The following is a 13,878-nucleotide window of genomic DNA, read 5'->3' on the forward strand; positions in this document are numbered from 1 at the left end:
TAATACATTTACGTTGGTGGTACAATGTGTATGTAATTCAATTACTACAACAAGTCATTATTGACAGTCTAACAGCAGTCGATAATATGATCTTAACGACAAAGCAAATGTCGTGGAAATTATTGAGATATTTCATAAATTCGTTGGTAAATTTTTCAAACGACCAAATTATCGATAAATGTTGTCATAAATAATATGTTTTAGAACAATACTTAGTGATGAATTTCATCCATTATTGATGAATTGTGATTGTTGGTGTTAGCTATTTTTTTAATGCATATTAAACAAAGTGACTTTCAACCAATATTTTGAATCAATTTATAACATATGGATAAAAAATCATTTGTATGTATATAGTAATGTAAATTTATAATTTAAATATATTTTTTTTTATCTTTTGCTAGAATCCAAATATAAAAACATTTTAAAAAGGGTTCAAAAGTGTTGTGGTAACCTTGGATACCTTTTCTAATCATCCACAACTCCTTATCGAGGTAGAAATTTAGTTCTTGAATAAATAATGTCATGGTGGTGCAAGTAGGATATAAAGATGCTTAGAGGCGATCGTGTAGTTTTGTTCATGAGAGGACTTAGAAGATGGAGTTAGCATAAGTCTTTAGGTCCTAAGCATGAGCTGCTTCAAATTCTTGAAGGGTCGTCTTAAGCTTTCTTTGTCAAACACAAACCGTTGTATGGAATATGCACTATTATAAGAGATATTAGTTGAGGAATAACAATATAAACTCTTCTTTGGTTGTATATGACCTATTGAGGTTGATCCGAGGGAGGCAAAGGGATAACAATGTCAGGAGATACCTTAAAAATTTTCTTGTCTGATATATGCATAGAAAGGTGGCATGATGATTGATTGATTCTTTATGAATTGTTAGAAAAAAGATGTTTTCAATCCTTTTTTGTTTGTCTCTCTAAGGCGCATTAAAGAGAGGTGTGCTTGAGGTGAGTTTGTAAACTTTTGAACAAAAGTCCAAATTTTCATTTGATGATTTGTGGCTTTCCTCAAATCACTAACCATGCCTTAAAAGATTTATTCCAATGCATTTTTTGGGTGTTCTTCTTATTGTTCACTTTCTTATGCATTGTTATTTTCTTTTTCTTCTTTTACTACGAATTGAAACATTCGTGACATAAATTGAAATACTAGTGCATCATAAAGTGCAAGGTTAGAATAGGTTTGGGAGGGGTAAAAGATGAATTTGTGTTTGAAGTCCCACGTCGACTAGAAATAAGACATGTTTAAAATATATAAATGAATGCAAACCTCACATTACAAACCGATTTTGGAAAGTTGACTCAAACTTGTTTAATTGGTTAGGTCTAATATTTTACCCACTATAGTTCATCCATTAATATATAGTTCCACACTTAATATGTATATGTCTCAAAGTTATTGGATAGGTTATGTTATATGTTTAAGATGATCAATGTAGTAAGTGGTTTCTTGTTACACTTAGTGTGAAATGCATGATAATTAATGGTAGGAGATGATATCTTTGTTTTTAATTTCATTTTAAGGTTATGTTTGATAATAAACTATGGCTGCGGTTGCATGGAAGCTAGATATGACACCATAACTTTTATTTAAGTTAGCTTATGATTGTTTTTTCTAATTGATTTTACACTTTTGAGTTTTATTCAATTGTATTTGTCTTAGTAATTTATTGATTGAATCTAAAAAATTTCAAAATAAAACTTGAATTTTTTTTTTATTCTTTATCGTTACTTCCACCATCATGGGCCAAACTAAATCCATTCACAAAGAATGCATCACAAGTTTTTAACTAAAACTAAACCCTCCCATCCATTGATAGTTGACATCTATTATGAAAAAGAAATCAAAATTAATACTAAAGGATAAAACATAATATCATTTAAAACATTTTTTATTTATCAAACCCACATTAGCTAATTTATTAGCATAATAATTTTTTTTTGAAAATATATAAAACTCTAAACTCTATAAAGATTTAAACATTTTTTCCATCTATATCTAAAAATTATATTTTGAGAAGAAAAAGATTGGCACATCAAAACTAAATCACATCATAATAAAAGACTTGAGAATCTCTTGTTCCGAACATACTAAATAACATATATAATTCTCTTAAGTTTTGCATAAAAATTGTAGGTCGACAAAAAGGATAAAAATTACCTAATGTTCCTTTTTGCCATTTCTAAAAATATCATCACGAGTAATTACATTTGGACAACCTTTTATTGTATTATCATATACACTTTAATATAATGACTAAGTAAAAATTTCCATATCACTTGTATCAAACAAGAAGAAGTACGAGAACGAGTTTGTATAAAAAAACGTTTAACACCTTAAAATCATAATTGAATAATAATATCAACAAAAGTTTAAATAACAATAAAGTTATGAGAATAATATTTGTGAAACATGATAACGTTACAAAAATATCATTGAATAAAATTAAATTTAAAAACAAAAAATAATCAACTATTATATTTACTAAATTAAAAATCATTTATATAATAACTATTAGGATATAAAATAGTCTTTATATTTTAGTATAATATATTTTAAAAGTTTTGATATTATTCTTCATACTTGTAAAAAATATACTTATAAATAATGTTTATACTATATGTTTTAAAAAATATTATACTTAAAAGTATGTACTTAATGCTTTTAAAAACATTTAGTAACGTTCGTAAGGAATTTAAGCTATAATTTTTACCGATTTGTGTTTGTTCTTTTTCGAAATCTTCGGAATGCGACTGCAATAAATTTTGAACCGTAATGTTAGAGGCAGGCAAGGAAAGTTGAAACGAGAGTGAATAGTCGAAAACGAACTCTCTCACACCAACGCACACTGATGACGTGTCGTACCTACCGCTATATAAATACACAGTCTGCCAGTTCCCATTTTTGATTTTTGATTTTTGACTTCAACAGCCTCCGCTCTTCTTCGAGCGGGAACACGACATTTTTACCTCTTGCGTCTCTCTCGCCCTATCTCCTTTCGCTGCATTTATCTCTGCTCCTAGGGTTTTGAATTGCTCTTCCTTTTGCAATTCGCGGTGACCAACGCCATGAATCTGCTCCACGGCTCCAAGGTTTGGGTCGAGGACCGGGATTCTGCCTGGCTGCCAGCTGAAGTGCTCGATTCTGACGGTAACAAGATTCTGCTACTAACTGATTCCGGCAAGAAGGTGAGCGAGTTCACGTGATGGTGCGAATTTGAATTTGGTGATGATTTTGGTAATTTGAGGAGGTTTTATGTGCAGGTGTTTGCTTCCAAGGAGAAACTGTTCCCGAGGGATGCTGACGAAGAGGAGCATGGCGGATTCGAAGACATGACGCGGTTGGCGTACTTGAACGAGCCTGGAGTGATGTTCAATCTTCGAAGAAGATACGCGCTCAATGACATCTATGTGAGTGTTTGCTTTTGGATAGTTGGTAGATGTTGAATTGCCGTTGACTAGACGTTTAGGCTTTGACTGATAGATATTTTTATTATTGGAAAGTGGAGTGGTCACACGGAAGTATTGTTTTTAGGTTTTAGTAGCTTTGAATTTCTCGAGTATGGTTACTTGATTGTTTGGCTTACACGTAAAATCAATTCCGGACAACTTGACGTGTGTGTGAGTGTAAAACGCGTAGCTGAGGTTAATTAATCATATTCCATGACACTGGATTGCATGACAAGTGATAGCATGTAAGGTGGGTGATTTTCATGTTTTTTTTTTTTTTTTTAAAGTATTTGAAATTATGAATGCAAATCCAGTACAGCACAACCCAACTCTGGACTAGGTTCCACCCTCACCAAGTCCGCCACAGATGATACACACCCTTAAACTTGGATAGCAAAACAGAAGAATGGAACGATGAAACATCTCCAAACTTTTTGGTTTTCCGGCTTTCAAAATACTTGTTTTGGAAACAATTTCCAAAATTTATTAGAAATTTTGGTTGAGAAACTGATTACTGAATAGTGTAGAATTGTATAAATAATGTTCTTCTTGCCAAATAATAAGAAGGATATATAGACATATCCATAGTATATACTGTTTTGATATTTTTCATAATACATTATTGCTTTTGCTTATGAGGAGTTGCATTGATGATTTTGACGAGTGCACTGTTTAATGATCACGTACTAGAATAATCAATTTCAAATCTATAAACGAATATAAATTAACTGCAGGGGATTTCAGTGAATGAACTTTTTTGATTTTAATGCATTCACAGTTGCTAATATTAACTGTGAACCATTTTGATGTTTGTGGACTGTTATTTTATGCTTTTTTCCTGACTTGTTTTTCTTTGTTAGACATATACAGGCAGCATTTTAATAGCCGTTAATCCGTTCACAAAGCTTCCACATTTATATGATTCCCATATGATGGAGCAATATAAGGGAGCTCCATTGGGTCAGCTTAGCCCACATGTTTTTGCTGTCGCTGATGCATCATACAGGTGAGGGTGCATTTGGTGTGTTTGATTATATTTGCAAATTTTACCCTATTTGCTACTTGCCAATTTATGTTGTAAATGCGTGAGATTTTGTTGGTCATGATTTAGAGCAATGATGAATGAAGGTAAAAGTCAATCTATCTTGGTTAGCGGCGAAAGTGGTGCTGGAAAAACTGAGACAACAAAATTGATCATGCAGTATCTTACCTTTGTTGGTGGACGTGCTGCTGGTGATGATAGAACAGTTGAACAACAAGTTCTTGAAGTAAACAATTGTTGAACTCAATTAATCATGAATTCATAGATATTTATTTCTAAGTTTCATTTGCTTTTAAATCAATTTGGGATGCTAATTTCGTTTTTACTTGATTCAGTCCAATCCACTTCTAGAGGCGTTTGGTAATGCAAGAACTGTTAGGAATGACAATTCGAGGTGAATTTTCTTTTCTTTTTTGTGTTTATAATTTTTTTCTACTCTCTTTCTTGCATTTTTTTTATCCTATGCAATACTCTAGGTTATTTAAGAAATAAGACTGGTTTAGTGTGTTGGATTTTAGGATTTGGCTCACGAATAGTATATCTCCTGAGCATCCTTAGCTTGGGTGAAATTTTATGGAAATAAATTGTTGAAGAAAACATGTTCGATATGTGACATCTTTTTAATCAGTATCCCATCAAGTGGGGAGTGTTTTGAAAATATTTCTTTATTTCTATTTTCTTTTTCTGTACGTAGTTCTTAGGCTGATTGGCAGATTTGTTTTTTAGGGGATTTCTTTTGGTTTTATTCCTCCAAGTGCTTGTTTATGGAAAATTATTTTGTTGGAAAGAATTGCCTTTTTTAGAACCCCTTTCTAAAAGGTGATTATTTCTCCAAAATAAGTTAAATCCAACATGCACTGAATGTATTATATAATAGGGACCTATAGCTTGTAGCCTTGTACAATTTAATGTAAAGAAACACAATATTTTGATTTTGTGGTATTGCAGCCAATGCCTATAAAAAGGCATACATGTTATCTTATTAATTGGATGGATGTCTTATGTTAAAACTCATAAAAATACACACCTTATTGAAACTAAGGTCATCAGTTGAAGATAATGGTCTTTGGTGATAAGTAAAAAATTCAACATACACATGGCGTGGCAACCTATGGCAGAAGTTGTGGTGGACAAAAAGGAACATGTTCAAAAACAGAAAAAAAAAATAAATTAAGAATGACGTAGATATATATCAACAGCTTACATAAACTAAAATTGAAGTTTCATAATGTCTTCACATAAAGCCATAAACATAACAGTTCAGAAAAAAAACCTACAAAAAGATAGAACCATAAGAATAGGTTTTTTTTTTTTTAAACGAGAACTATAATTTTGAAACTTTTAAAAAAGAGCCGCACACATAAATTTTTAATAGATGAAGAGCAAGAATGGCAACATAGTGTATGGATAGACAGCAAAAAGGGAGAGAACAAGAGATGGAGAAAAAGAAATCTGAAGAAATAAATAACAGACAAAGAATGACAAAGAAAAGGAAGAAGTTTAAGGAAGAACAAAAAACAATATTAATTGGTTGCTGGAAAATGTTTTTGGAAAATCTTAATAGAGATCAGTCCGCTGTGGTTAAGGTTTCTGGCGTGGGTGGTTACTGGAGAAGTCTAGTTGGACTTGCTTGGCAGCAGCTTCAGTGGTTTGCAGGTGAGATAGGAAGCGCAGACTTTGAATATTGTCAGAAAGGGAGTTCTAAATAATGTTTTCTAAAATGGGCCAAGATCTAACCCTAAACCGGATTTTGTAAAACAAAACATCAAACCCTATGAATTTCTGCCATGGGTGCTGTAAACTGCAGTGGCATGTCAGGAACTGTGATAAACAATGCCAAAAAGCTTCATATAGCAGATGATAATGGAAGTCAAAACTTCAATGCCATACTGGTATGACATGATCATAACAGTTTTTTTGACAACATTTGTTGAAATAACTCAACTCTCCTACTTCATGGTAGTTTTCCACTTTAGCTCTGGGTTTGTACTCATGTCATTTTATCTTATCAATTGGGTGCCTTCCCTAATGTTCTTGTCAACCAATTACCTCATTCACTCGTGTCCTCTCTATGTTTTCTTTTTTACCCCTTCACGTCTTTTTTATCCATAATCTAGTTGGCTATTCTTACTTTCAGCTTGCACTCATGAATGGTTTTCCTAGGTTATACTCTATGTCAAAGGGGTCATAAATGTTGCTGACTCTTCATCATTATCTAATTTTTGTTGATATTTCTTTCCTTGAGTTTCTTCCCTTCTGTCTCCATTTCCTTATCTTTTGAGTTTGTGTTCAAGTCTTTACCCCTCCATCCTATTCCTATTCAGTATCATTCACCAGAGCTGCCTCATATAATCATATTTCAGATGATCCTCCTCTCTGCAGTATTATTTAATGATGGCTATGTTGGTAACACGAGGGATGGTGGTCATGCTTTTTCAAAAATGACCAAAAACTAGACAGAAGGAATTAGACCATGTGGTTCGGAAAAGGGTTTAAAACCATAAAAGAAGCAGAAAGTGACGATACATTTCTCCCTCACGAGTCACGATGACCTAGTCTCCTCCAGGCATCCAACCTCCCACACTTTGGTGATTTCCAACCTTCTACAACTACTGTCCTACTCTCGCCTTTGAACAAATTTTTCTTCGCTTTTTGGGTTTTTGTTTCGTATATATTTTATAATTTTTTTTTTTTTTACTTTTTAATTATTATTTTTGGTTTTCTCTAATTCTGTTAGTTATTTTTCTGCTCTATTGAATTATTATGTTTTGTTTTCTTTAATTATTTACTTTCAATTCTGTCTTTTTAATATATTTTTAACAATTATACTTCTTTTCTAATACTTTTGCTAAATTATAATTATTCTATTTCTACTTAATATTTTGAATTCCAACTTTTTTCAGTTCTATTTACTTCTATTTTTTAATTATTTTTTATTCTGTTTATTTCTATTTTGATTGCTTTGCTGCTTTTTTATTCTGGTTTTTAATTTCTTTGAACTCTTGAATTTGATGAAAATGAGGTTGTTAGTAGTTTATGATATTTTTCTTAGGAGACATGATATTTTTTTTTTTTGAATTAATCCATATATTGTTCATACTTTTATTTTTTTATTGTTTTCTTCTTTTTTTTTAGTGAATGTAATTTTTATTTGTCTTCCATATGCTGCCATGCCATCCTCCATATGTGAAAGGAGGATTTTTGTCTCATTGCCGTAGGGTGCCATTGAAAACACCACTCTTGAATCCTGTATATTTTTATCAGTGTTGGTGTCCTCCTCCTTATTTGCGAGCACCAATTACCGATGGAACTTCCCCAAATTACAACATAAGCACTTTATATGTTTTTTTTGCAAAGAAAAGAGACCCAAACAAGATGAATTATATACTTTGAATAAAGTTATGTTCACCTATCCTGAAATAGTTTTCTTAGTTTTGTATTTTTTTTTGTCATTTAAAGCCTGACATTGAAAAAAATAGAGGAACTCCATTTTTCACCATAACAAGATGAATTATATACTTTGAATAAAGTTATGTTCACCTATCCTGAAATAGTTTTCTTAGTTTTGTATTTTTTTTTGTCATTTAAAAGCCTGACATTGAAAAAAATAGAGGAACTCCATTTTTCACCATATTTTAAAATTTAATATTCTTTTTAATTTGGGTTTTCGTAATTGTTAAAGAAATATGTATATGAATATATTTATTTACATTTATAATACTTTTGTTTTGAAATGTCCATTCATTCGGAGATGTTGGCTCAAGTTTCTCAGCCTTATAGAGGTGTGAGGTTAAATATCCAAGTTAATAAAAATTTTAAAATGGTTTTGCACGTGTTGTATTAGTGTTGGGGAGGTATTGATATGGGAATGCTAAAAGGAGTGTTTGAGCTTTATAACAATGAAACAGACTTTTGAATAGAAACATATTTAGTGAACTATTATTTTGGGTTGTTTTGACATCATTTTATTTTTTATGTGCTAAACATATCTACAGTCAAGGAGTGGAATTTGTAATCTACTCTTCCATTTATATTATTGCTCATAGCCTCTCATTATCTCTATGTTATTTGGTTGCAGTCGTTTTGGGAAGTTTGTTGAAATTCAGTTTGATTCAAATGGTAGAATATCTGGTGCTGCAATTAGAACTTACTTACTGGAAAGATCACGAGTAGTGCAGATAACGGATCCAGAGAGAAATTATCACTGCTTTTATCAGTTGTGTTCATTTGAAAGGGTATTTAATTTCTTTGAGGCATACTATATTTTTTTGTTGGGTTGTAGTGGGGTGGGTTAGTACTGCAGCATAGTGCGATTGTTTGCACTGTGCGTGTGCAGGCTATGATTTTGATATATCATGGCCAGAGCATTAAGTGTTATAGTTTATAATTGGGATGCCTCATTTTAGGATGCAGAGAAGTATAAGTTAGGACATCCGAGTCACTTCCACTATCTAAATCAAAGTAAAATCTATGAATTAGATGGTGTAAGCAACTCAGAAGAATACCTCAAGACAAGGAGAGCAATGGATATTGTTGGCATTAGTCACCAGGATCAGGTGTAATACTGTTTCTTTCAGTGTATTTCTTGCTTTACTGTATGCTTTTGTGGTTCAATGGACAGTTTTATTGATGGCCAGTGCTTTTCTAATAGTCATCCCTTCTTCCTATTATCAGGAAGCCATATTTCGTGTCTTAGCAGCAATTTTACATTTGGGAAACATTGAATTTTCTCCTGGAAAAGAGCATGACTCATCGGCAGTCAAGAATGACAAATCAAGATTTCATATGCAGATGGCTTCTGATCTTTTCATGTAGGTGATTTATATTTTGTTTATTATAATCTTATGGTCATAAAATGAGTCATAACTAGGTTGAATTTCATTTGATTCAAGCATTTGCGCTCACAACTCAAATGCACAAGTTTTAAACCTGCTAACATTTTATGATATTGATTTATTAATTTCTGGTAGTATGATCATGTATAGTATATATAGACAATTTATGCTAGTGAAGTCTGGTAGAACAGCAGGTGAATGGAAAAAAAATTGTTAACATTTTCTATGTTTTTGTTCTGTGCAGTATTGGAGAAACGACTGGAATACCAAATGAATTGCATTATTGTTTTTCTTTTAAGTTGTATTATGGTCATAATATTATAGATTTTTTTTTGGCATCTCTAGCTGAATGGCTTAACTTTTTTTACTTTGCTATGTGTTATGAGTGAGTAACTCCTTTATCTGTTTTATTCTGTTAGTTTGTTAGAGCTGTCATTACCAGTTGATGATTTCCTTAAGTCAGTTAGCTTGTATTTGTCACTGTCAGCAGTCATACCAAATAAATTGGATTATTTCTGTTTCTCTTTTAATATGTAATTGATGGTCATGATTGGCTGGATTGTTTGTGCTTTATTTTTTATTTTTTACATTTTTTTTGTGTAGTCTTTTAAGTACAAGCAGTTTTCTGCATACTTAAATAAGCAAGTATTATTTTATTCTTAACTAAGTAAACTGGCCCCATATTGTAGTTTTTTTTTTTTTTTTTTTTTAAAATTTTCATTTCTGACCTGAATGGCTTAATTTTTTTCACTTTGCTAGGTGTTGTGAGCGAATAACAACTTTGATAGAACATGGAGGGGAGAGAGAGAGAGAGATAAGACACATGTTTGGCATAAGTGATTTTATTAAACTGAACTCACTGAAAGAATGTGTATATGTATATATTTATACTACAAAGCTTAAACGCACAGTACAATAGTACAATTACTAGGTGTACATTAACAACCTGTAACAGTACACTAACAGCCCCCTGTTGGAAGTTCCACATCAATCAGAGATAAGACCAATTAAGTGTATATAAGTGAGTGCAAATCTCATCCTACAAGCTGGTTTTGTAGGGTTGAGTTAGGCTTAAACTCACTTTCTAATATGGTATCAGAACCATAGTTAGAGCTTATCCTAGCAAGTTCTAAGTGGACATTTCTGTATCCATCCATCGTCGGATTGCTATTGGACCACTCAATTTCTACTATCATGCACAAGATGTCTATACCTCGGCGTGAAGGGGGTGTGTTGAAGTCCCACATCGATCAGAGATAAGGCCAATTAAGTGTATATAAGTGGGTGCAAACCTCATTCTACAAGCCGGTTTTGTAGGGTTGAGTTAGGCTTAAACCCACCTTCTAATAAAAGATTATGTATTTATTTTTTCTAATTAGGAAGATTCTAAAGATATTATCTCAAATTACAACAACCCCCTTCAAACTCAAGGGAAAGAATTATCAAGAGAGAAATTCTTCGCATTGAGTTTGGCATGTAGGAAAGCAAACCGAGTAGAAAACGTCATTTGTAATTCTGTAAGAAGTGCAGAAATCCAATTGCAGAAGTTTGAGCTAGACTTCTGTACTCAACCCCCATACGTAATTTTGTAAGAAGTGCAGAAATCCAATTGCAGAAGTTTGAGCTAGACTTCTGTACTCAACCTCCATACCAAAGCGAACAACGACTTGTTGCTTTCTAGACCACCAAGAAATGAGATTGGCACCAAAGAAAATAGCTGCACCAGATGTAGACCTCCTATCATCAACATCATAACCTGAATCAACATCACAACAGGCTTTGAGAGGAAAGGAGCAGTAAGGAGAAGCAGCTTGAAAAAATGGAGACCATGGAAGTTGGTACCCTTAAGATACCGCAAAATATGCTTCAAATAGTCCAGTGAGACTCAAGAGGAGAGCCCATGAATTGGCTAATGTTGTTCACAGAGTTGCTAATTTCTGGACGAGTTATAGTTATATACTGAAGAGCACCCACAACTGGCCTTATAATGTTCGATCAGAAAATAAATCTGCTCCATGTTTGGAAACTTTGCAATTGGTAGCCATTGGTGAAGAAATAGGATGAGCTTCAATAATATTGGTTTTGTGAAGTAAATCTATGATGTATTTGGTTTGAGTCATGATAAGAGATGAATCAGACTAATATTTGACTTCAGGACCCATAAAGTAATCCAGCTGTCCCAGTTCTTTTAAAGAAAAAGCAGCATGAAGTTTCACCGCAACAGATTGAACAAGAGCAGCTGATGTACCCGTGATGATAATATCATCCAGATAAACCAAAAAGTACACTTGTGACTGGTTTCACTAGATGAATAAAGAAGAATCATGCGAACTACTTGCAAATCCAAGTTCATGAAGACTGTGCTGTAATCGGTGAAACCATTGACAAAGTGCTTGCTTAAGACCATACAAAGTTTTATGCAATTTACAATCAAGAGTTTTATCGCTACTTCAAAACTAGGGAGCTGAACCACAAATAATCTCTTCAAGGAAGCCATATAAGAAGGCATTATTAACATCTAATTGAAATAATTTCCAACCATAGGTAACGGCAAGAGTAATAATCACTCTGATGGTTACGGGTTTGACTACCAGAGAGAATGTCTCATGAAAATCAAAATCATGTATTTGATGAAAGTCCTTGGCCACAAGTCTAGCTTTGTATTTATTAACAGAGCCATCAACATTTTCCTTGACTCAAAATATCCACTTGCACCCGATAGGTTGTTTATTAAAAGGTAAAGGAACTAAATCCCAAGTATGGTTCTTAATAAGAGCATCATTTTCGTGTTGCATAGCAGCAGACCAGTTAGCATCTTTTAGAGCTTGTCTCAGTTTTTGGTTCAGAATGAGAAAGTAACAGGACAGATTCTGTGGGAAACAATACCAGACTTAGACCAAGTCTGCAAGGGATGAACATTGACTGGAACAGCAATTTCTTGGCAGATTTCAGTACTAGTTGTATGAGGTGCAGTACAAGAAACAGATTCTGATGAAGATGAAATCTGTGATGAGTTCACAGCTTCAGTATTAGCAATACGAGCTGCAGTACAAGAAACAGATTCTGATGATGTTGGAACCTCTGAAGAATTAACAGCCACCGGAGTAGGCGACATTGTAGGAGAGGCATAAGCGGGTGTAAGATTGGGATTTAAATAAAATATTGATCTAGATTCGGAACAGTATTAGGAATGTTGGAAAAAAATGAGTAAGTGATAGGAGACTGATAGTGTATGAGAGGAGAAGGAAGTGTTAGTAGCCTGAGTTTTTGACAGTTAGGTAAGGGTGGGAATGGGTTTGTATAAATAGTTGAGTGTTAGTAATAGAAGACACTTTTGACTCTTGGTGTATTCTAAACAGGATCTGTTATTCCTGTTGGGGGAGGTTAGGCTCCCATATTAGCCACAATTCTTGTATTCTTTCCTGTCTAATAATACCGAGCGGAGGTTATACAGAGCTATTGAATCGATTCTTGTGTGTTAGTTTGGGTTTGGATCAGATTTCTTTATCAGAAACCTATTAGTAAGGAAATTCATCTTCATTGAAACGAACATCCTTGAAAATGTAATCTTGACCACTTTGGGATAAGCATTTATAGCTTTTATGAATTTAAAAGAGGAAAACAGGCACATCCAAAAACTCCAAGAAAAGAGAAATATGGATCTTTATTGAAGAGAACAACATAGGGAATGGCAAAATTCAGAGAGTCAGTAGGAAGCCGTTTATTTATGTAAACTGCTGTAGTAAAATCATAATACCAAAATTTTAGAAGAGAAGCTTTATGCGAGAGTTAAACCCAAGTCAACAATTTGCCGGTTTTTCTTGTCAACCACTCCATTTTGTTGATGTGATGTGTATGAGGACAAATAAGCCTATGATTAATATGAATATGAGCTAAGAGCTTAGTGAATGCACTGTACTCCCCATCCCAATGAGACTGAACATTTTTGGATTTTAAGTGTATATAAGTGGGTGCAAACCTCACCTTACAAGCCGGTTTTGTGGGGTTGAGTTAGGCTTAAAATCCACTTCTAACATGGTATCAGAGCCATGATTGAAACCTATCCTAGCGAATTCTGTTGTCGTTGGGCATGTTGTTCCACCCGCTCTCGGGCCGCTATCGGACCACCCATTAAAAAGTCTAATCCCACGCTCGAGATGTATATACCTCGGCGTGAGGAGGGTGTGTTGAAAGTCCCACATCGACTAGAGATAAGGCCATTTAAGTGTATATAAGTGGGTGCAAACCTCACATTACAAGCCGGTTTTGTAAGGTTGAGTTAGGCCTAAAACCCACTTTTAATATAAACCAAGTTGCAACTCAATAAAAACTGTTTAAAAGTTTGAAAAAGAAACACGGTGTCACCTTTAGATTTAGTGGAAAAAATCCAAGTATATCTAGAAAAAACATCAATAAACGAGACATAATATTTATATCCGGCAAAAGATGTGAAGTGAGCAGGATCCCAAAGATTAGTAAAAACCAATCCTAAAGGTGAATATGCAGAATGTGATAGATGAGAGGGTAACTAATGAGCCTTAC

At 33.4% G+C, this 13,878-nt stretch overlaps 1 protein-coding gene across 3 annotated transcripts in view; it reads left to right on the top strand.

The window, feature by feature from the left end:
* The first annotated feature begins 2,761 nt into the window (after positions 1–2,761).
* Positions 2,762–13,878, top strand: part of LOC106764636 (myosin-15) — a 37,362-nt gene continuing 26,245 nt past the window's right edge. Inside the window, exons 1-8 of one of the 3 annotated variants that reach the window (XM_022782483.1) lie at positions 2,762–3,198; positions 3,274–3,420; positions 4,320–4,465; positions 4,571–4,727; positions 4,837–4,895; positions 8,580–8,736; positions 8,908–9,057; positions 9,176–9,312. In XM_022782483.1, coding sequence (XP_022638204.1) covers positions 3,079–3,198; positions 3,274–3,420; positions 4,320–4,465; positions 4,571–4,727; positions 4,837–4,895; positions 8,580–8,736; positions 8,908–9,057; positions 9,176–9,312 — 1,073 coding nt within the window. In that variant the 5' untranslated portion in view covers positions 2,762–3,078. Of the gene's footprint in view, positions 3,199–3,273; positions 3,421–4,319; positions 4,466–4,570; positions 4,728–4,836; positions 4,896–8,579; positions 8,737–8,907; positions 9,058–9,175; positions 9,313–13,878 lie in introns of those variants that run through there. The other 2 variants (XM_014648937.2, XM_014648938.2) reach the window with 2 other exon arrangements.

Source organism: Vigna radiata, chromosome 6 (genome assembly GCF_000741045.1).
Source record: "Vigna radiata var. radiata cultivar VC1973A chromosome 6, Vradiata_ver6, whole genome shotgun sequence".
NCBI classification, from domain to species: Eukaryota; Viridiplantae; Streptophyta; class Magnoliopsida; order Fabales; family Fabaceae; genus Vigna; species Vigna radiata.